The sequence below is a fragment of the Pocillopora verrucosa genome, chromosome 8, assembly GCF_036669915.1.
Source record: "Pocillopora verrucosa isolate sample1 chromosome 8, ASM3666991v2, whole genome shotgun sequence".
In the NCBI taxonomy this organism is placed as follows: domain Eukaryota; kingdom Metazoa; phylum Cnidaria; class Anthozoa; order Scleractinia; family Pocilloporidae; genus Pocillopora; species Pocillopora verrucosa.
In genome coordinates this window covers 15518546-15538502 of record NC_089319.1, presented here as the reverse complement: position 1 = coordinate 15538502, position 19957 = coordinate 15518546, and the positions used below count along the sequence as shown (strand labels likewise).

Below are 19957 nucleotides of genomic sequence, written 5' to 3'. Positions count from 1 at the left end.
AATCTACAGAATTCACCAAAAAAAAAACCCAACACATTTTCTTCTACACAGTACCTTTACTTTTTAAGCTCTTCATTCATTTCCGGTGCGCAATTTGAAATGCTGAAATCACCATAAGATTAAACTTGTCAATTTTTCTTAACTCAAGTGAATAGTAACTTTTCCATTAGTGGTCATTTATCGTTTTTGTGCAAATTATCCAACGCCCAAACGAATCTGTTTAGTTTAAAGAGCCTTCTTCATCTCTTTCACGGGTAGAAAGTTTTTTTTTTTTTACTTTCATCTGTGAATTTTCGGGGCCCACTCAAAAAAAAAATGGAGAAATAAGGTGGCAATTATTTCTTGAAAGTATGATGTACATCAGTAATAAGATAATATATTATGTTGAGAACCCCGCCGGGCTGTAGCAATCTTTGTCAGCTTTTGACTACCTTTGAATTAGGAAGTGTATGTTTTAACTAAATGAGAGATTTCCATTTACCATGCTTTTGTTTTATCGAGATGTTTTCAATATGATAACACGGCACCAATCAATTGAACAGGTTTTTTTTAAGCATGTAGACAAAACAGTAATGGGCACGTGAAAGAAAGAGTCGGGCGGGCTATAGTTCAAAAAACAGCCACACGACGGAATATCTTGTTTATTGGAAGTTTGATGGTAAATCGTAAGTGAAACAGCAAAGATAAAGATGCCATTGGCGACAACACTCGTCCTCCAAGTCTTATTCGGTGTGTCGATAGCATTAAGCCTGTTTGGTAACACACTGGTTATCGCAGTTGTCTCGTGTCACCGCAGATTGCAGACTTCTATGAACTGCTTGTTAGCCAATCTCGCCATTGCTGATTTTTTCGTTGGTTTATTCTCTTTTCCAAGGACATTTCACGCTGGTCTTTATACACATCCCAGTGGATTGGCTGGAGATATCTTGTGCAAGACATTAACTAACGGAAATTTCATTTACTTAGCAGCGGTAGCATCGATATTAATTTTGGTGTTCATTGCCTGGGAAAGATATTTTGCCGTGATTCATCCGCTCAGCTCTCGCGGACGAATAAACGCTAAGAGACTCCGTCTGGTGGTGGCTGTCTCTTGGGTTGCTGCATTCAGCCTGGAGCTGATTCCGCTCTGGGTTGTTAATTTTAACGAGGAGAAGAAAATTTGCTTCTATAACTGGTGTGATACTCTTCGGAAAATTGACGTGTTCATCTGGTGTATCGTCCTCGGTTTGGTGCCACTTGGAGTCGAGGCCTGCCTCTATTCCCGGGTGGTTTATCGCCTATGGGGTGGAAACATACAAACCGTAAATATTTCTGAGCGTTCCTTAATGCTTCAGAGGAAGAAGTTGACCAAAGTTGTCCTTTCCATTACTATTGTAAACGTTATCTTGTGTCTTCCACTCGACGTTTATTTCTTTGTCGAATGTTTCGCCGGTAAGTCTGTGGCTGTGGACACAGGCTCTTGGTCACCACTCTTCAAATCAGTCGCCCACTTGATGCTAGTTCTAAATGCTGCGTGTAATCCAGTGATATACGCAGCACAAGATCGAAGCTTTAGACGATATATTTGGCGCTCTTTGAAGAAGATATGCTGTTGGAAGATACCTGCCAACAACTGATTTTGAGCGGACAACCAACAATTTCCTTTTAAGAAAGGAAAGGATGGTGGATAACTGTTGAGGACGAAAAGCGTTTTATTTTGGGAATGAAGTTCTTAGAGTGGCTTTTCAGAGCAAAAAAAACTTAATTACCACCGAGATGAAAGAGACAAAAGAGTATTTGTTACCGAGTGGTTTAAGCCGCTTTTCGCTGCTACTGAACTATACTCTGTAGCGCATGGTCATGACACACGATCGAAAACCGACAGACAGGGTTACCATTACCATAGTGGATTTTTTTGCGTGCCCTCAACCAATGAATTCCGCGTTTTTCTCGCTCTGAGTACTATGGATTTGACTTACTCCAGTTCGTCAATCTCCACGTAGATAACCAGAACAAATGTGTACAGTTAACACCATGTCTTTTTGCATTGTATTGTACGCTCCTAGCTTACCTTATAGGGGTTAATTTATTTAAATAAGCCCAAATTTATCTAACAGCAGCCCAGAAAGATGAAAAATGGAGAAGGAAAAAAGACGTTTAATTTAAAAGTGAAGCGGTACCCCGATACCTCCTTGCTTCCTCAATTTATTTGCAGCCGCTCTTTAGGCGCTCTGGAACACGCTCATCCCTTTTGTTGGTGGTTTATTGGATAAATTTGAATCGCATTCATGAATTTTACCGCTTTAATGAGAAACACAGGGCCGTATGTCAATGAATGAAGCTTTTTCTGACCAGAGTAACCTTTCAACTGATCATTGAAAATATGTTGATGTTTAGCCTGTGTTAAAAAAAGCCACTAGCTGCAATGTCGGTGGACTGTTACCCTTATGACCGTACGGATCCGTACCTTACAGTTGTCTTTAGTGGTTATTTTAGGAAATGTAAATTGCATTTTAAAAGCCGAACATAAAATTAGCATAGATATTCAAAAGCCTCATCAAAGAACAACTAATGTTGCATGGCGCAGCCGCGCATTGTTATGATCTATCTGTTTCCTTTGTTATTTGCATTTTCAAATCCACTCAGTGGTGCTTACGGGTGAGAAGTCTATAAGTGACTCTCACTTTGTACTGTGTATTGTTTCGTGAGCTGAATATGTTACATCTTCCATCGGTGGGTGATATCCCTTGTTTCAAGTGAGAGAAGATGTAGAGCTCCTTCATCAAGGCAGGAGACGTTTCAACGCCGCATGTCGACATGTTGTTGCTTTCCGCTTTTGTAATGTTTTTCTTTTTAAGATAGATCTCTCCGCTCAGCCGGTTGTTTAGACATGTAGGCGTCGCCATTTGGTATACAGCGGAATCATATCATAAAGGTGCTGTATTACTGAGCATTCCCTTTCCGGTCACAGATACGTTTAGTCGTTGAGGTTCGCTGTTCATAGTATTATTAAAAGTCTTATTTAATATTTTCTGAATGCGATGTCTTTCGTATTCTCCAGGTAGCAATAAAATAACGATGGCCACCACCAAACCAAGGAGAAAAATACTTGAAGCAACTCGTTTTAACCAGCGTGAAGACATAAAAAAGCAACAATTTCTAGGGCTCTTCATGTGATAGCCGTGGTCGTCTTAAACACTAACTGTTAAAATACCAGTGTAAATATAAATTATTCAATACAAGGCACCTTTTATTGTCTTTTGTCATTGTGACGTATGTAAATTGCATAGAAAACTCAATTTTAAATTGAGAAAAATTCATCTATGTAGAACGACAAATACTGATCTAAATATTGAGACTACGGAGGTAAAACAGTATAGACGTGTTTGTTATTTTATTATGTAAATAAACGGATTATACTGTTATACCTGCCCCTTTGATTTCCTTTGACGGTTTTCCCAAGGAAATGTAGATTGAAGAAATAACAATCAAAGGAGTCTTGGGAGAAAAATGTGTTTTTTGTCCACCTCAGCAAATCTCTTTTTCCGAAAGGTATCCGTATTTACGAGTGAAACATGAAATCCATCCATTACAGGGTTTGACTGTTTTCTAAATAATTTTTCTTCCGTATGCCGACGTTCTTCAAATAAATAATGTGAGTTGAGTAGTTTGATCCTTAGAACATAATTTCCTTTTTAAAGTCGTCCTAAAACTCAGCTTTCAACTGGTTATTCACCCTGTATTAATGAGTAGATTTGGACTCGAGATGATAAACTTTTGAAGTAAAATGATTAATTTTAAAGTCAGGAGTCAAGATGATCAATTTCAAAGTCGGAACTAGGGTGCCGAACCGCCTACGGGTCATCTTATAGGATCTATGATGTTCTATAAGCCAAATAAATCATTCGAACAGATGGTCTGGAAGAAGCTATCAAAATATATAAAGTTATGCTTTGTAGGAGTCTTCTTTGTTCCTACCTCTAGGACGCGTATTACTGGAGACGAGTACAGGTGAAAGCTTAGTAACCACTACAATTTAAGATGGCGGCCAAAACTACCCGAAAGGAGGTGAATGATGAATTGGATTTTTTATCCTCAAAGTTCGATCCATTTAAAGCTCTGTACACCAAAGACCTTCAACCACCCGTCCCTAACATAAAAGTATTCAATAATTTGGTCGAATATGCGATTGCAATCAAGGAAGGAAAGACGAAGACAACCACAGTCTCTAGGGAGAATAGAGCGAAAAGTGTGAAATCTTTAGCATCACAGACTGCCTCTAGAACGAAAAATCTTAAACCAGAGTACAAACCAGCTGAGAAGGAAGGTCTGCAAGAAAGACTTAAGGCTATTGCTGAATCAAAAGCATTTATCGCTAAGAACAGAAAAACTGAGATAAAGATTGGTGGACGAGTGGAAGACGCAAAACTGCACGAATTTATGCTGGCCGAGGAAACATATAAAGCACAACAACGAAAGAAGAAACGAGTGGATGTGATACAAAAAATGGAAGGTAGGGTCAACAAGGCTGGTTTTTTATTCTGATTTTTCTGCTGTGTGGAACAGTGGTAGATTTGTGGAACAATTTTGCTTGAGGATGGGGAAGTTACTAATGTTCTGTGCGCGGACTCCCAGGAGTCAACTCCAAGGCAATAATGAATGTATAATTATTATGTGGGTTTATTTAACAACTCATAGTTACATTTGGCAGAGTGTTCTAAACTATGGTGAACGCTGAATTGAGCGACCTAGAAATAACTTCATACTTGTTCAAACTGTTGTCTTCCCATTAACCATGATGATACTGAACTAAGGCTGAACTTATAGGAGTTGTGCATGTCATCAATTCAAGAAATTGATTCTATTTGCCAAGAGGTTGTTCACAATCAATGTAGACGACATGGGCTAAAAGCTTCAGAATATGTTACTGATGTTTTTACCAAGTTTTGAATTTCCCTATTGAATGTGATAATGTGGGAAAAAATTATAGTTATATTTTATTACCTACAGAGTGTATCATGTCCAGTTCATGACAAAAGCTAGAAAATCTTCAAAGGTTTCAAGTCTCTTCTTTAGGATGATCTTGAGTTTGAGAGTAGTGCTAGTCACTGTAGAAATGTATTCCCCACTGGCTAAATGTCTTAAATTTTTCACTACTACAGTACCAATCCACAAAATGTTCAAACTTTAGACTAATGAGATAAAATGTCCATAGGTCAGCTTAAGGATAATCAAACATATTGATCTGATGCATCTGAAATGATGCAAGTCCCTCTATTAAATCAGTCAAGCATTGATCACCAAGCATGCAATAATTTTCTCTGCTTGTCTGGGGTGTTCATGACCATATAGTGTTTGTAGGCATGGGGCAGGGGTACAGTGTATTTCTCTTGGGGTAGACTGACATGGCATCGCATCACATCTCTGTTTGTATCAGGGCACTAGGCATTCATGTAAAGTGTGTGTAAAAAAATTATAATTGCTGTATGGCATGTGGGTACATGGCACCATTCTTAAAAATTGCTAAAAGTAATATTAACAATGGAATAGTAAACTTGAACATGCATGTTAATCTGAAACTCTAACCACTTCATCAGTGTCATTTGTACCAAGTTCTTTTCTTGCATGGGCATAATATTGAATTTATGCATTATAAGTTCCAATTTACCCAAGTTAAATTCTGTAGGGTCTATGTGCTCTGTTTATTTTTTCTTTAACACTGTATATATATTTGTTTACACTTAAAAAATTATCAAAACAATTATTCTTGCTTTTTTTCAAATTTCTTAAATTTACCGAAGGTGAATTCAAAATCCATTTACCCTTACATTAATATGTATATTCTCCATAATGCTCCTCATAAATGTTCTTTAGTGCTGATCAGGAGAATTTGACAATCAAGAGCTTCTTCATTTTGCAATGATTTTCCTTATTATCATGACCTTGATATTTGATTCAGCAGTGATGCTGTAAGGAAAATTTTCATTGAAGTTACTCTTAAGGCCCATTTAAACGGTTTCAACATTTGCTTCAACTTGCATTCAACACTTTGTTGAACCAAATGTTTGGTGCGTTTGAACAGGTCATCCAACATTGTTGAAAACAAAAGTTGTTGAAAGCTTGTTGAAAGGGTGTTGAATCAAGTTTAAATTGGTTTAAACTTTCATTCAACATGGATCCAATTTTTCCTTTGTTCTTGAAAATGTTGAATGGCCTTTTTGGATGATTTCGACATTTGCCCAACGTCCATTCAACTTTTGTTGAACAAATGTTGGTCAAATGTTGAAACTGTTTAATCGGGCTTTTAGGGTTTAAAGGGTTAAAAAGTAATTCAAAAGTGATTAGATCATCTATGGTAGATATCCTTGCAATCATGTTTAATTAAATTTACTATTAACATTTTCTATTATGAAAACAGCATATTAAAATTTATTTTCTGCTCACACAGATCTTAGTCAAGGACCTTTCAGAATACTTCACACTTGTCTTACTGAGAGGCGCAAAATAAAAGTTTGGACAAGGAGATACAAAGGACTGCGCAGTGTCTTGGCTGGATACCTTATTGCTTTTGACAAACACATGAATCTTGTGAGTAAAATAGCAGCATAAAATGTACTCCTCCTGATAGGAATGTTAAAATAGTGCCAGTTATCAATAATGGGAATTGGATGAAAAAAATTACTGGAACAAAGAAAAAGTAGAGATGAGGGGGATGGAGGGTGGGGAATGGATGGGGGGGGGGGAAGGGTGGGGAGCACTGTAGTGAAATTCTTGTGGGGTATTGCCAAGGCCTGTATACTTGGACATTGTATCTGACAAAATTCGTTCATTTAGCTGCTCCGTTTATGACATCCAACAATATCAGACAGGATTTAAGCACATATGAAGCGAAATTAAGACTGGGAACGAGTTAGCGCGTGATCACGTAGAAAACTATGATTACAATTTGTACACGCCTTCAAATCTTGTACATCTTTTGAAATTTTGTTGTTGTCAGCAATAATATTGGATAGTGATTAATTTCTGTCTTCAGCAAGCTCCACCGGGAGTCGTGAAATATCGTACTCTGATAGTGAACTAAAAATGGATGATACAAGTACGGTTGAACCCGATGAAGGAAAAGTCTCGTGCTTCAAGCGACGATTTCGTGAAAGACGAAAACAATACTAAACAAAAAGTTTTCTCCCTGCAGTTTGAGGTCGACCTTCGAATTAGAAACAGACATGGCTCGAGTTGTCTAGAGTAAAACTATATAGAAATTGATCTTAAGGGTGACAGCAATAGCTTCGAAGGAAGGAAGTCCGAGTTATCGGGGGCCGGGGGGGGGTTGGTTCCGAGTTACTGCGGGAAAGATACCGTTTTTTTATTCGAGGGAAAACAGGTTAGTTCGACTTAGCACGAGGTTGGAGTTTTTGGGAGTCAACTGTTACTTATTTCCAAGCTAGCTTGATATAAGGTGACGCATAGGCAGACGACCTCAGCGTCTAAATAAGACTACTAGAATGCAGTTAAAACTTTGCGAGCCACATCGGAAGTGATCCCAGTAAGAAAATAACCCACTTTTACAATTTTTATTGTATTTCACCATGATCAAGATTAACCACTCACTTTTTGATAGTACTTTCCATTTGTTTGCAGTGCGAATCGCTCGACGGGTTTCAGATAAATTTTCTCTTTCTCCTGGTATCTTCAGTTGCTTGAAGATTTCACTTGATGAATTTGTAAGTTTTGTGAAAAAATGTAACTTTGGAACGAAACATTTTTATTCTTTAATTACAGGCTCTATTCGATGTGGATGAGGTGTACACCTTAGAGGATAGTGTCGAACGGCAAATGTCTCCCGAAACAACAAAAAAGAAGAAAAAGAAGAAAAGGATAGCTTCGCTACTTGAAAATGAAGAAGCAAAAGAAACGAGGAAAAGTGAATCCGCTGACAGCAATTCCTCTTTAATGCCCTCACGTGAGCTGGAAGAAGTAGTTACCATGAACACTATTGGCAATGCTGCTAATAAAGTGTTTGTTAGTGATAATCAGGTTGGCACGAAGACTGTCCTGCCTTGTACACATATTAAGCCTCGGTTACCTTCCTCCAATTCTAATGAATCCATCTTTGGAGACTATAGCAATACAGGTCATTCTAGTTACGGTAATTCTAAAGACGGTTATGAAGATTCCTCGTCACCTTCAGCAAAAGCCCTGAGTATAGCTTTACAAGCTCCTTTTTTTCATCGTGTTGATCATGCTCACCAATCTCCTCTCAGAACTGAAAATGAACATTCTGTTAGTAGAGAATCTGAAGATACAAAAGATTCTAAAGGAATCGATGATCCAGTATCAAAGAGGACTTCTGATTTTCGAATGGTAAAATTCCCGACGAGAAACTTGTCTCGTGTTAGTGTCTGTGACAATGGTAACAGAAAGAACGTTCAGATTGGTAGCGCGGAAGAACTCACACAGACTCGCCATCCTGAATTCATAATAGAAGTAAGTCGGGGGACAGTAAAGGAGGACTGCCTTTTGTATTGTACCGACGGAGAGGAACGAATTGATAGAACTGAAAGCACTAACGGATCTAACATTTCGCAAGGGAAAACCAATCCTTACGATGTTCATGCTAGAGACTTAAATAATTTGGAGGAAAAGAACCAAAACACATCAGCTGAAACATTAAATTTGGAGCTTTGCGGAATTCTCGAAGCAGCTTACTGTAGTGAAACATCAGTTCCTTTTACTGCACGTGACATTCGCCTGGTAGATAATGAAACCATTTCACTTAATCAGGAAAATAATGTAAAACATGACAAGGAAGAAAGTGAACGAGTTGTGGCTGAAACAAATTCTCCTTTGACACTCTTGGAGTGCTTTGAATCAGAGGAAAGTACAAAGAGGGAAGAGAAACGACCGGAGTCCATCGAATGTGTGCCACTCTCCTCAAAGAGAGTTGATGATTTTGTTGGTCCAGTTAGCACTGAGGGAACTGTAGATACTTTACCTTGTGTGATTGAACATCAACTAGGTTTGTCATCGGTAGACGAAATCTCTGGGGCAGTTGAAACAACTGCAGAAAAAGGGAACACTGAAGATGCAGTGCTCGTCCAAGAGAAATATGTTTTCACAGACGAGAATTTCCAAAGAAGAAATATCACGCATGCTTTTCAGAGTTTAATTCACTTAGAAAGCGAAATTACAGACTTGGAAAACGTAAGTCGTGATGCTCGGACAGATCTTACCGGGCAGACTTCAACCCGAACAGAAACTGGTGGAAGCTTAGAACTGGATTCTCTGGATTCTCTAGATAAGGCCAAAGGTAAAAAAATCGAAAAAGGAAATCCTGCCGTTATCTTCACTGAAAACGAACGGTCCGCGGTGGATGTAGCATCAGAAAGGTCTGAAAGAACAGAAAATAACAGTGCATTAAGGTCAGCTCGTGTTTTTTCAGCAAATGAAGAAATACTAGAGACGACTTCACAGGCTATTTGTAGAAGAGATTGTCAAGTTAACGACACAACATTTACAAGTCAATCCGTTTGTGTCACCACAACTACCGAAACAACTAAGGATATAAAAGCATTCTCGTCTTCTTCCTCTCCTATCTGCTCTGTGCGAGACTTCCAGCTAAAAGGAAGTATCTACAGGACTAATTCAAACAGTGCAAGCGAAACTGACAGTATCCTCCAGAATGCGATGGAAAAAGTCACCCAGCTTGAGCCCTTTTATAAAGCTGAAGAAGATGAATTCCCAGAATCACCAGAAAATCTTTGCAATTGTACATCCTCTACCAAGAATAGTAAAGGGGACTTAATTTCTCCCGCTACTTGTGATGTGGCTAGTACCGCTGAGGACAAGATAGACAGGGAAACAGGAACTGTCTTTAACGCCACTTCAGAGTATCGGAAGATTGACCATCTGACGTACAGGGGCAAAGTTCCGTCTTTGCAATGTGGGGCAAAGCCTGTTGCCGATGAACAAAGGAAAGAGGAAAAAGGAGTTTCTATCCCAAAAGAGACGAATAAATCTAAGGAGGTTCAGGGTGATGATAAGGAAGAAGGTGAAATTACTTCCGAGGAAGAAGGCGCTTCAGAGACTCAAAGGCAGAGTGAAAAAGGTAGAGAGGAAGGTGAACTTTCTTCGTCTGATTCCGATCTAGAGGTTGCCCTTGATGCCTCTTCACAGGGAACCCAAAAAACAGCTCGTTGCAAAAGTAAAGTGAGTGAAGGCGAATGTGAATTGAGAAGAATAAAAAAAGACTTGTGCTCAACAAGGCGCCAGTCGTCAACTGAATTGCGCCAGAAATCATCTAAAGAAAAGTCCAGAAAACCTGGAAATTCAGGATGTGATGGAGGAGCCTCTTTGTCTTCCACTAAAAACTCAGATTTGAGGACAAAGTTAGGTCAAATAAGAAAAAAGCGATCAATTTTAGTCTGTGGCTCTCCCGATAGTGGCACTCATGGTCGTCTCCGTGGAACACAATCGGCTGAAAATCAGGGAAATCTGGAAAAAGTTAAACAAGATGGCTTTAAAGCTGTGAATCAAACGAGCAAAAAGGAAGTTACATTGAGTGGGTCTTCTCAGACAAAGAGGAGACAAACAGGAAAGCATTTAAGAGGAAGTGGGTCTTCCGCTGGTTGTAACCCAAAGGGTAATGGACAAAGGAACCATGTAAGAGGAAAGGAGGAAATAAATAAAGAAAGAAAAAGCATTTCTCTACAGGACGATGATGATAGAACAAAGAACAAAGTTAGACACACAAACTCAAGACGCAAAACTGAGGGTCGTTCTCACAACTCCCAGCTTAAGTCGAATAAAACTGCTCCAAATTCTTCACCCGAGTCAAAATTTAAGGAAAATGGAGGGAATTCACGCAGTTTTGAAAGTCATAAACCAAAAGTTAAGGCAAAGGAATCGACAGTCACTCGTGGCTCGCCGATATTGAAGAACATTTACATCAAAGAAGACAAGAAACTAGCGAAAGATTCTGAAACTCTCGAGCAGAAAATGAAAACTAAAGCATGTTCCCAAGTATCAGACTCTAAACGTTTACCTAAACATGTTAGGATGCAAGATCCGAAGAGTAGGGACTCAAATGGGAAGCGTGCTCATCGAAACAACGACGTAGTTAATCACTTATCGGATTCATCCGACGAGAGAAGCTTAGGGCGTCCTTTGGAGAGTGAGACAAAAGCCGTTGTCTCGACTCATGCTAAGTGCAATAGTGGGAGTGATAAACACGGTCGTAAGATGGCAAGCTCACGTGTCTTAAGTTCACAACCCAAAGAGCAAAGTAAGTCTGCGAGTAATCTTAAAGTGAGAGACGAATCAAAACGAATGATAGCTAATGCGGTAAAACAGCGGAACGACAATAGAAAGGGGGAATTGAAACAGGCTAAGACCACAGTTAAGGTTTCTCCACAAAAGGCGTCCAGAAAGATTGCTAAAAACGTTATTGCGAATTTTACCTCTAAAACTAAAGTTCAACTTGAACGTGGTGAGACGGGAAGTACCAGGAAGCGGAGAACTAGTAATGACACGGAACTGCACCATGCCAAGAAACTGCGTCGTGAACCGGAAGAGAACGGTCGGTCAAAACTTCCAATGGAGGCTTCAAAATTTGAGATTCCCCTGTCTAACTTGAAACGTGGCGAGAATGACATTAAAAGCGGATATACAGATAATTCCCAGAAAAGCACCGATGGACTACACAGCCCTCAGCTAAAAACGGTTATGATTGGTCGTAACAAGTGTTTGGTGTTTAAACATCGTCATATTAACCAGCTGTTTCTCAGAGGAGATAATGTTGTCATGGTAGCTTACGCAAAGTGATGTAGATGATTGACTCTTAAGTTGATTCTTACGTTAAAGTGAAGAAAAAATTATTAATTAAGCGGTCATTAATGAAATATGAAACTGGATTCAGCCCAAGTAATATTTAAAGTAAAGATATAACACACGCATGCGTCTTTTTCACTGTTAGGAGAGGGGAGTGGTTCAAAATCGCAACAAGTTTCTGGCTCGTGTGTTTTTGTTATCTTTTTTTGCGGACCCTGACTTTACACAATCTTCATTACCATTTAAGTTATTTTTAACTGATTGACCATTAGAAACCTCTCATTGATTTTTTTAAGTCGCAAAATGGGAACACTAAAACATGAGAATGTTTACGTTAAGGGAGTGCCCAACAAAAACTGCAGCACTATAGATTTCATCTTTGGTTTTTGCTGGCTTTCTTAGCCCGTAACTTCACAAATTGATGGTTTTGTACGTCTTTAAATGTAGTTATTCATCATCGAAAGTATGCACCGAAAAAACTTACGTTTTTTGATCGCGCGCATTAACAGAATGAACACACTTTAATCTGCAGATCAAGCAGTGAAACGAAGCGCTTACTTCGGACCAAATCAGGACTATTTGACATATAGCCAGTTGTAAAATAAACAGCTTCTTGAGTACAAGATTAATTTTCGAAAGAATACCAATCCGAAGTGTTCCATCAAAAACGTTATACCAACCCTTAAAAAAATTGAAGAATTTGTCCGAACAGTGAGCAAGTGAGGTTGTTACGTAAAACACTAAAAAGGTCTGCGCCTGCTATTTATTAGTTCTCTATTTATTTCCAGACTCTGAAGAGAAAGATGATCGTATGAAGTTTATCTAAGTTCCGGTAACAAATAAAAAATATGTGCATCTATATGGAAAAGGCCAAATAAATGAAAGAAGACAACGTGACTTTTCTGTTCAATTAAAGCACTTCACTTTTAAAATGATGTACACCAATAGCTAGCCAAGCCCTCGGTTGGTGACCTCTTTTGGGATCTGGTGAATATGGGGCATTGATGGGTATGAGGTTCTTGGAACTATGAATTCGCGGCAAAAATAATCAGAGGAATGAATTTTCGGGTCACTCAGGTCATAAGGTGAGATATGCTACTAGCATCCTACATTACCGTAGAGAAATTTTTTAGATCCTATTTTACAATTTCATCTTCCTGTTTAAACACGTCAGTTACGGGGCAGATGGTTGCGCTGATTCCAAAGCGCTTGCTGTGTCTATCACCCTTCAATTAAAACAATCTTCCTTTAAATTTGAATGAACATATTTGAAAATCTCATCTTCCTGTCCAAACACGTTAGTTAACGGGATGACGGTTTCGTAAACTCTAGAGCACTCGTGGTGTCCATCACCCTTCTACCTCGGCCACATCTGTTCATTAATAAGCGCACTGTGTGTTGTCTGAATTCACGATCTTGAGCAGCATATATGACTGGATTAACAGCAGAGTTAAGAACGAGCATTAAATGGCTGACCGAGAAAGAAATAGGTACCCACCATTCTGCTGTAGTGAAGGTCTCGCCAGCAAACGTAGACAAAAAGTAGTGGAAATCAATTGGAAGCCTACAAATGATGTTAATAAAAGATATGAGAATGATAGTTTTCGTCAGTTTTTTCCTCTGTATCATCAGTGAGCGCTGAGAGATTTCATTGACTTGAGCTTTTTTTCCCCATAGGCGATGCACCACTCTTACATACAATCCCACCTGGATTACAAGTGGTACCAAGCTCAGGACGATACACCAGACGAACACATCAATCTTCCACAACGTTTCTGACCAGTCGTAAATGCACGAGTTCTTATTTTCGTCAAACTTAATGATCCAGAACTCAATGGAAGCATAACCACACGCAATAATCCAACTCAAAGCGATTAAAAGACGGAGTTTCTTTGCATTTATTCTGCCCTTTGAGCTGTGGGGATAAATCACGGCGTAGTATCTTTCCCATGCAATAAACATCAGTGTTAGCATTGAAGCCACAGCAGCCAGATATGTGAAACATGCATGCGTCAACATCTTACATAACAAATCTCCCACCCAACCACCGGGATGCGTATATAAATCATTAAGAAGTGTTCTTGGGATCAAGAAAAGACCGACCATTGAGTCAGCCAGGGCTAAGTTGGCCAACAAACAGTTCATTGGAGTCTGCATTCTCCTGTGTAATAAAATCACGAAGATGACCGATACGTTTCCAACAAAATTTGAAGCGATAGCAATAATGAATAGTACTTTGAAGGTCGTTTCCATTGTAGATAAAGGAAGCTCGAAAGGAGGTTGTTATGATATTCTCAATTTCGCTATATATGCATCTTATAGATTCGATCAGTTATTTACATTTGATTCCTTTCCATAGAAGGAAAATGTGAGGAAATTTGAGGTACCGCCGACTTACCAGGCGAATGGAATTGTGTCTTAGTTTGTCGAGAGCGCTATTTTACCGGCTCTCTTGCGAAGAACAGCTGAAATTGAATAATCACGTTCTACGATTACATTGAACACCAACATGCCATGATTGCTATTTTTAAAGTGGATTTTCGATGTATTAGACAAGCACATATTGTAATTAAAGTAAATACAGCAACAATGACAGTTTCCTGTTCTTTTTTGCAAAGAAATGAAAAATGACCTTATCCAATCAAAGCTAAGAAATCACGACAAATACTTAATGGCAAACAATTTCACAAATGCAAAAAAGCACGATCTGGAAAGCCGATTAATCATATTTTGATCTAATATTTGGGACGATTTGGTCAAATTTTCTCTTTATTAATACGGGTGAAAATTACTTTAGAGGATATTGGTGTGATTTCGAAATAGTAAGAATTTTAGCTATCCGTTAAACGCAAATTTAATTGATATGTTCACCTCCATAACGTTTGTTTCCATAAATATAGCTTACTTGTAAAAAGTGTTTCATCCTAAAAATGTGTCATAATTGATGATCGATTAGCCGACGAATACAAAATGAATCTTCCTCGCTCGTTTCCATGTTTAGTTCGCTTTTTCGTGGCAATATTTAATTATACATAATTACATGAGAGACGATTTCAGGAAAAGTAATCGTTTTGAGTTACCATTTATTTCAAATTAAAGTAAAACTGAAATCATGTCAGTTGTACTTGCTGAGGTTACCATCCATAATCACGGCTCCGATATCCCTTTCAAAATTGATTAAAGTGAAGTAATATCCTTCAGTCTGCATGTAGAACCAGCACGAGTACATATGCGTCAGATTCACTTAAAGTCGGGCCCCCTGGCTATGAAAGAGTCTGTCAGTGTGCAGAGTGGTTTTTTCAAGTTACAACGTTTCTGGAAAAGGAGAGTGAGATTATCAACGGATGTATTGTGAGTCCTAACCTGATTAAACCTTAACGCCCAATTTTTTTAAAGATTTCCCTTGAGCTTTATAATATCGCTTGTTCTCGCATTTGTCGATAGGGGACCTACGAGCTCAAAAACCAAGATAGGAGAAATAAAGCCATGAAAATTTGATATGTAGTATTTCAGAATCATCTGCCTCCTGTTCAAACACTTTTTGAAAGAGCGATATTACATATTAGATGCAAATTAGTGACACATGCCCTACAATGCCCTGCCTTTTGTCACTACATTTATCACACATTTGCTACGTCTCTCTTAATCAATTTTTAACATAAAATATTTGAGCTCTTTGTCACATATATTAATTCAGCTGATAAAAAATGTCAAGTTGTCGCCAGCGACACATCAGTATAAACATCTATTAGATAAAACATTTATCACAAATTTGCTACATGGTACTCTTGCTAAATTTTTAATATAAAATATTTGAGCTCTTTGTCACATATATCAATTCGGCTGATAAAAAATGTCAAGTTGTCGCCAGCGACACATCAGTATAAACATCTATTAGATAAAACATTTATCACAAATTTGCTACATGGTACTCTTGCTAAATTTTTAATAAAAAATATTTGAGCTCTTTGTCACATATATCAATTCGGCTGATAAAAAATGTCAAGTTGTCGCCAGCGACACATCCGTATAAACATTAGATAAAAGATATTAGATAAAAAACTCTGGCGGTGAATTGAGACCTTCTTAAAAGAAGCATACAAACTACTCTGGGGTGTCGCTTCATCACGAGTTGGTTACTTTTATGTGCACGTTTTCACTAACCTTATTCAAGAAACGACGATCACAACTACATCGTGGTAAATTGAGTGCAAACAGCAGAGGTGAGGCTAGAGAAGGCACCGCATAAACTAGTGTTGGTCTAAATTTGGACATAACAGCAAATGATTCCATTATATAATTACTTCAGTCAACTTTGTCTTCGCTAAAACCCAGGTTTTCGGAATACGAAAGGATGGTACAACCATTCAAAAACGCCCAGCACAACCTAAAGAGCACAACCTAAACAACGCAGCTAAATATCAATTTGTCTTATTCGACACAAAGACAACTTCCCCAGTTAAAGATGCAGAAATTTGTCAAATAACTGCAATTACAAAAGGAGGAAAAATCTACAATAACTATATATTACCAACGCGCAATATCAGCCTCTATGGTAGTTACTAAACCAGGAATGACCTAAGACGACCTAACATGACCTAAAATGACCTTGAGTGATTTCCGAAACGACCTAAAATGACCCAAAATGACCTTGAGTGGTTTCTAAAATTACCTAATCGGACCGGATCGGATCGGATCGGATCGGATCGGATCGGATCGGATCGGATCGGATCGGATCGGATCGGATCGGATTGTTCCTTTCGGTTAGCAGATTTTACGTGGTCTAGCACTGATTTGGTTTTCGGTTTCCGTCAAAAATTCAAACGGGTTTTTCCAATTTTTTTTCGGTTTTTCTTCGATCTGAGCGGCTCTCCTGATCTCGAACAGCCGCAAAACGCAAATGTTATTGAGAGGAGTTCGTGACAAACCAAATGTCACTAAAATAACTTCTCGTTGGTTGAATATCGTAGGGATCAGTAGGAGGTCACGCGTCTCAAATTGCGTCCGAGACTTTGACCTTGCAATGTGGAACACTTAGGTCGATCAGTTTGCGAACTATGGCTTCCAACATGCCTAACGCGCTAGCAATGGAAGAAGCTCAAGGACCCTAAGAAGCGATTGTGGAGTGTGTCGCGCTTTTCTTAACTGACTAATGAAATGATACATACCTTTAGCTTACCTTCGTCCACACAGCCCTGAAAGTGACTACATTGGGTTTTTTGAGCAAAAACAAAAATTCACAGAGAGGCCTACGATCTATTTTGTCACGTAGACTTTATTTTGGCTTGTCGTGCAAAATTCCTAATTTTATTTTGCTTGATCCGATCCATGATCCGTGATCTGATCCGTGATTCAGTCCGTGATCCTATCCCTGACCAAGTCCGTTATCCGATCCGTGATCCGATCCCATCTGCTCCGGTCCAATCCAAATCATTCTAGGGCATTTTAGGACATTTTAGAAATCACTCAAGGTCATGTTAGGCCACTTAAGGTCATTTTAGGTCGTTTTAGGTCGTTTTAGATCATTTTAGGTCATTTTAGGTCATTTTAGGTCATTCCTTGTTTTCGTAACTACCCCGGCATTATGCATATCGAGTAAACAGCAAAATCACAAATGGTCAGAGAATATTGTTCAAATAAAACACTCCTGTGAAATCATTACCTCTAAGTGAATGCCTTGTAAATTTCCTAAATTTCCTCTCCAGCGTTGGCCCAAGTAGTACAACTCGTCACACTGTCTTGATCGGTCACAATTCCTCTGTTTTTGACACTCCCACGCTATTACGATGTGCTGGGCTGGATTTCAAACAAATGCTTTCATCGATGAATTTTTCCTTCGTATACAGCCTTCACCTCCTCAAAACACTCACCAAAAATAGACACACGTCGCTCAATCTTGGAGGAAAAGCGCGCAAAAGCAATCTTCCATCTGTCTTTAAGACACTTTTTGACGAATATTTTCAAGCACACTATGCTTTGGAAAGTGTGCGTGCTCTCAGACGCGTACTTTTTTAATTCCCGCTGAAGTTGACAGATGAAGATATCGTAATCAACATCAATCTAAAGCCGGCCTCCTTCTCGACGAAATAGTGTAATTGAACGAACGTTTCGTACGTGTGCAAAAGTTCATGGATAAGTTCTTCTCACAAAGTGGCAACGGGCTCATAAGGCAAAGCCTAATTCAAAAACTTGCCGAAAGCGGCCTTTCGTAACAGGATCTTCACCATTCATACTCAGGCGGTGGAAAAGAAGCATTAGTGGCAGTTTTGAGACGGGCGCCAGCAGGAGCTAATCGATCCACGCCACGAGGAACAAAATAACTGGCGACTTTAGCCAAAATTATTCATCATTTCGAAGGCAAATGACACAGTAGCGATTAACAAACACCATTCATCCCAAAGGTAACAGTTTCTACCCAAAATAAAGTTGTACTCTCGGTACAGCATAACTGACAAAGCGAAATAAACAAACAGAATGTCTTGGGCGTCTTGCGTATTCTTTCTCGTATACAGCTTGAAAGCATGCACAATTGCTTACCTTATAGTGTTAAAATGTTCAGAAATTTGAAACTTCCGGTGGCATTATTTCCGCTTTCGCTCAGTAAATTTTTTTCATTTTTGGCATTTTGTCTTCGCTCCGTCCGCAATGCCTTGAAAGCGATTTTTGAAAAATTCTGTCAACTGAAAAAAAAGTTAAGAATGAATTCCAAAACGCGGGGGTTTTCACTAAAATTTCTAACAGAATTTTATTTAAGTTGGCTCTCAGGTAGAATGCATAACTCTAAGACTGTATGCAAAATTTAAACACAATTTACCGAGGAATTTTCGAGAAAATTAAACATTTGTCTGTTTGTTGGCCTTTCTTCATAAGCTCTTTTGTGTTGCTATGGCAACGTTTATGGCACTACTTCTACAACCAATATTGATGAAGCGTTATTATCTTTATTTCAGGGTAAAATTTGATGGTTATCCGATGAGCCTACCTAAAGTTGTTTTGGTCCTTTTTTTTCTTTTTGCCTATTTAATACGCCAAAAAAAAAGAACTGTTTCCAGCCACCTTAAGAATCATCTGCCTCTTGTTCAAACACTTTTTGAAAGAGCTATATTACATATTAAATGCAAATTGGTGACACATGCCCAACAATGCCCTGCCCTTTTCCGCTGCATTTATCACAAATTTGCTACATGTTACTCCTGCCAAATTTTTTATATCAAATATTTGAGCTCTTTGTCACATATATCAATTCAGCTGGTAAAAAATGTCAAGTTGTCGCCAGCGACACATCAGTATAAACATCCACTAGATAAAATAACTCTAGCGGTGAACTGAGACCCTCTAAAAAGAAGAATACAAACGACTTTGTAGCGTCGTTTCATCACGAGTCGGCTACTTTTATGTGCACGTTTTCAATGAACAATTCGGATTTCTACATAGGAAAGTAAAATTCAAGGGAAATCATAGGCTTTGTATTGCATCAGTGTACAGGTAAATGTCTCGATAAGCCACTGACGAACAACCAATCTATACTATTTTATCTGGTTTGTTCATTTTTTTTGCCTTAGAGTCATGCCCACTTGAAGCCAGTTAAAAGAGCCGATTTGAACAAGACTTTGAATCAAATTCTATGCAATGTATATATGTTATTTGCCGGCTGGGAGGTCCGTATGGTGAAAAACTGTGATCGACCTACGGCCTCGGGCAGTATTTTCAAGACCGAGGTCACAGTTTTTCACCATACGGACCGACCCTTAGCCGGTAAATAACATATTTATTTTTTTTAAACTTGACGAAATTCTTTCCGAAAGAACCCGAATGATTTAGGGCTGTAAATACGGCAAGATCTTCCATAAACTGAACAATTTTTGAGCGAGTAAATGATAGTTAAAATAGAGGTGATGCAAATTAAAGAGAGATGCCTCACCGAAACATTTTCATTTGCGTAAGGATAAAGGTTATTTAAAAGGTTTCCAAACAAACTTTGAAACATTATTTTTACAAGTATCTGTCACAATCTGACACCTGTCAATTAGAGAGCGCGTAAGAAAAGAAAAAGCGCAAGAACATTTGAAAAACAACGGAACTAGTTTGGCAAGGACTGTCACACATGCTAATGTTTTCTTCAAAAACATTCAATGATCCAACGGAAAGTATT

At 38.6% G+C, this 19957-nt stretch overlaps 3 protein-coding genes across 3 annotated transcripts; 2 read left to right on the top strand and 1 right to left on the bottom strand.

Moving 5' to 3' along the window:
• Positions 1–635: 635 nt before the first annotated feature.
• Positions 636–2004, top strand: LOC131769069 (pyroglutamylated RF-amide peptide receptor-like). The gene has a single exon (XM_059084807.2). It carries the CDS (start codon positions 690–692, stop codon positions 1614–1616), a length of 927 nt encoding a protein of 308 aa, XP_058940790.2. The 5' UTR covers positions 636–689; the 3' UTR covers positions 1617–2004.
• Positions 2005–4020: 2016 nt separating this feature from the next.
• LOC131769147 (uncharacterized) lies at positions 4021–12686 on the top strand. Its single transcript, XM_059084891.2, has 3 exons — positions 4021–4492; positions 6428–6567; positions 7759–12686. Exons 1-3 carry the CDS (start codon positions 4021–4023, stop codon positions 11797–11799), a joined length of 4653 nt encoding a protein of 1550 aa, XP_058940874.2. The 3' UTR covers positions 11800–12686.
• Positions 12687–12688: 2 nt separating this feature from the next.
• On the bottom strand, positions 12689–14250 carry LOC131769139 (QRFP-like peptide receptor). Its single transcript, XM_059084883.2, has one exon. The coding sequence runs from the start codon at positions 14056–14058 to the stop codon at positions 13108–13110; it is 951 nt and encodes a 316-aa protein (XP_058940866.2). The 5' UTR covers positions 14059–14250; the 3' UTR covers positions 12689–13107.
• Between the last annotated feature and the right edge of the window lie 5707 nt (positions 14251–19957).

What these genes read in the sequence shown, in the direction of transcription:
- LOC131769069 (XM_059084807.2), top strand. Translation starts at nt 690, where the DNA reads ATGCCATTGGCGACAACACTCGTCCTCCAAGTCTTATTCGGTGTGTCG.
- LOC131769147 (XM_059084891.2), top strand. Translation starts at nt 4,021, where the DNA reads ATGGCGGCCAAAACTACCCGAAAGGAGGTGAATGATGAATTGGATTTT. An exon ending in TGTGATACAAAAAATGGAAG is followed by an intron (nt 4,493 to 6,427) that starts GTAGGGTCAACA and finishes CTGCTCACACAG; the next exon opens with ATCTTAGTCAAGGACCTTTC. An exon ending in TTGACAAACACATGAATCTT is followed by an intron (nt 6,568 to 7,758) that starts GTGAGTAAAATA and finishes CTTTAATTACAG; the next exon opens with GCTCTATTCGATGTGGATGA.
- LOC131769139 (XM_059084883.2), bottom strand. Translation starts at nt 14,058, where the DNA reads ATGGAAACGACCTTCAAAGTACTATTCATTATTGCTATCGCTTCAAAT.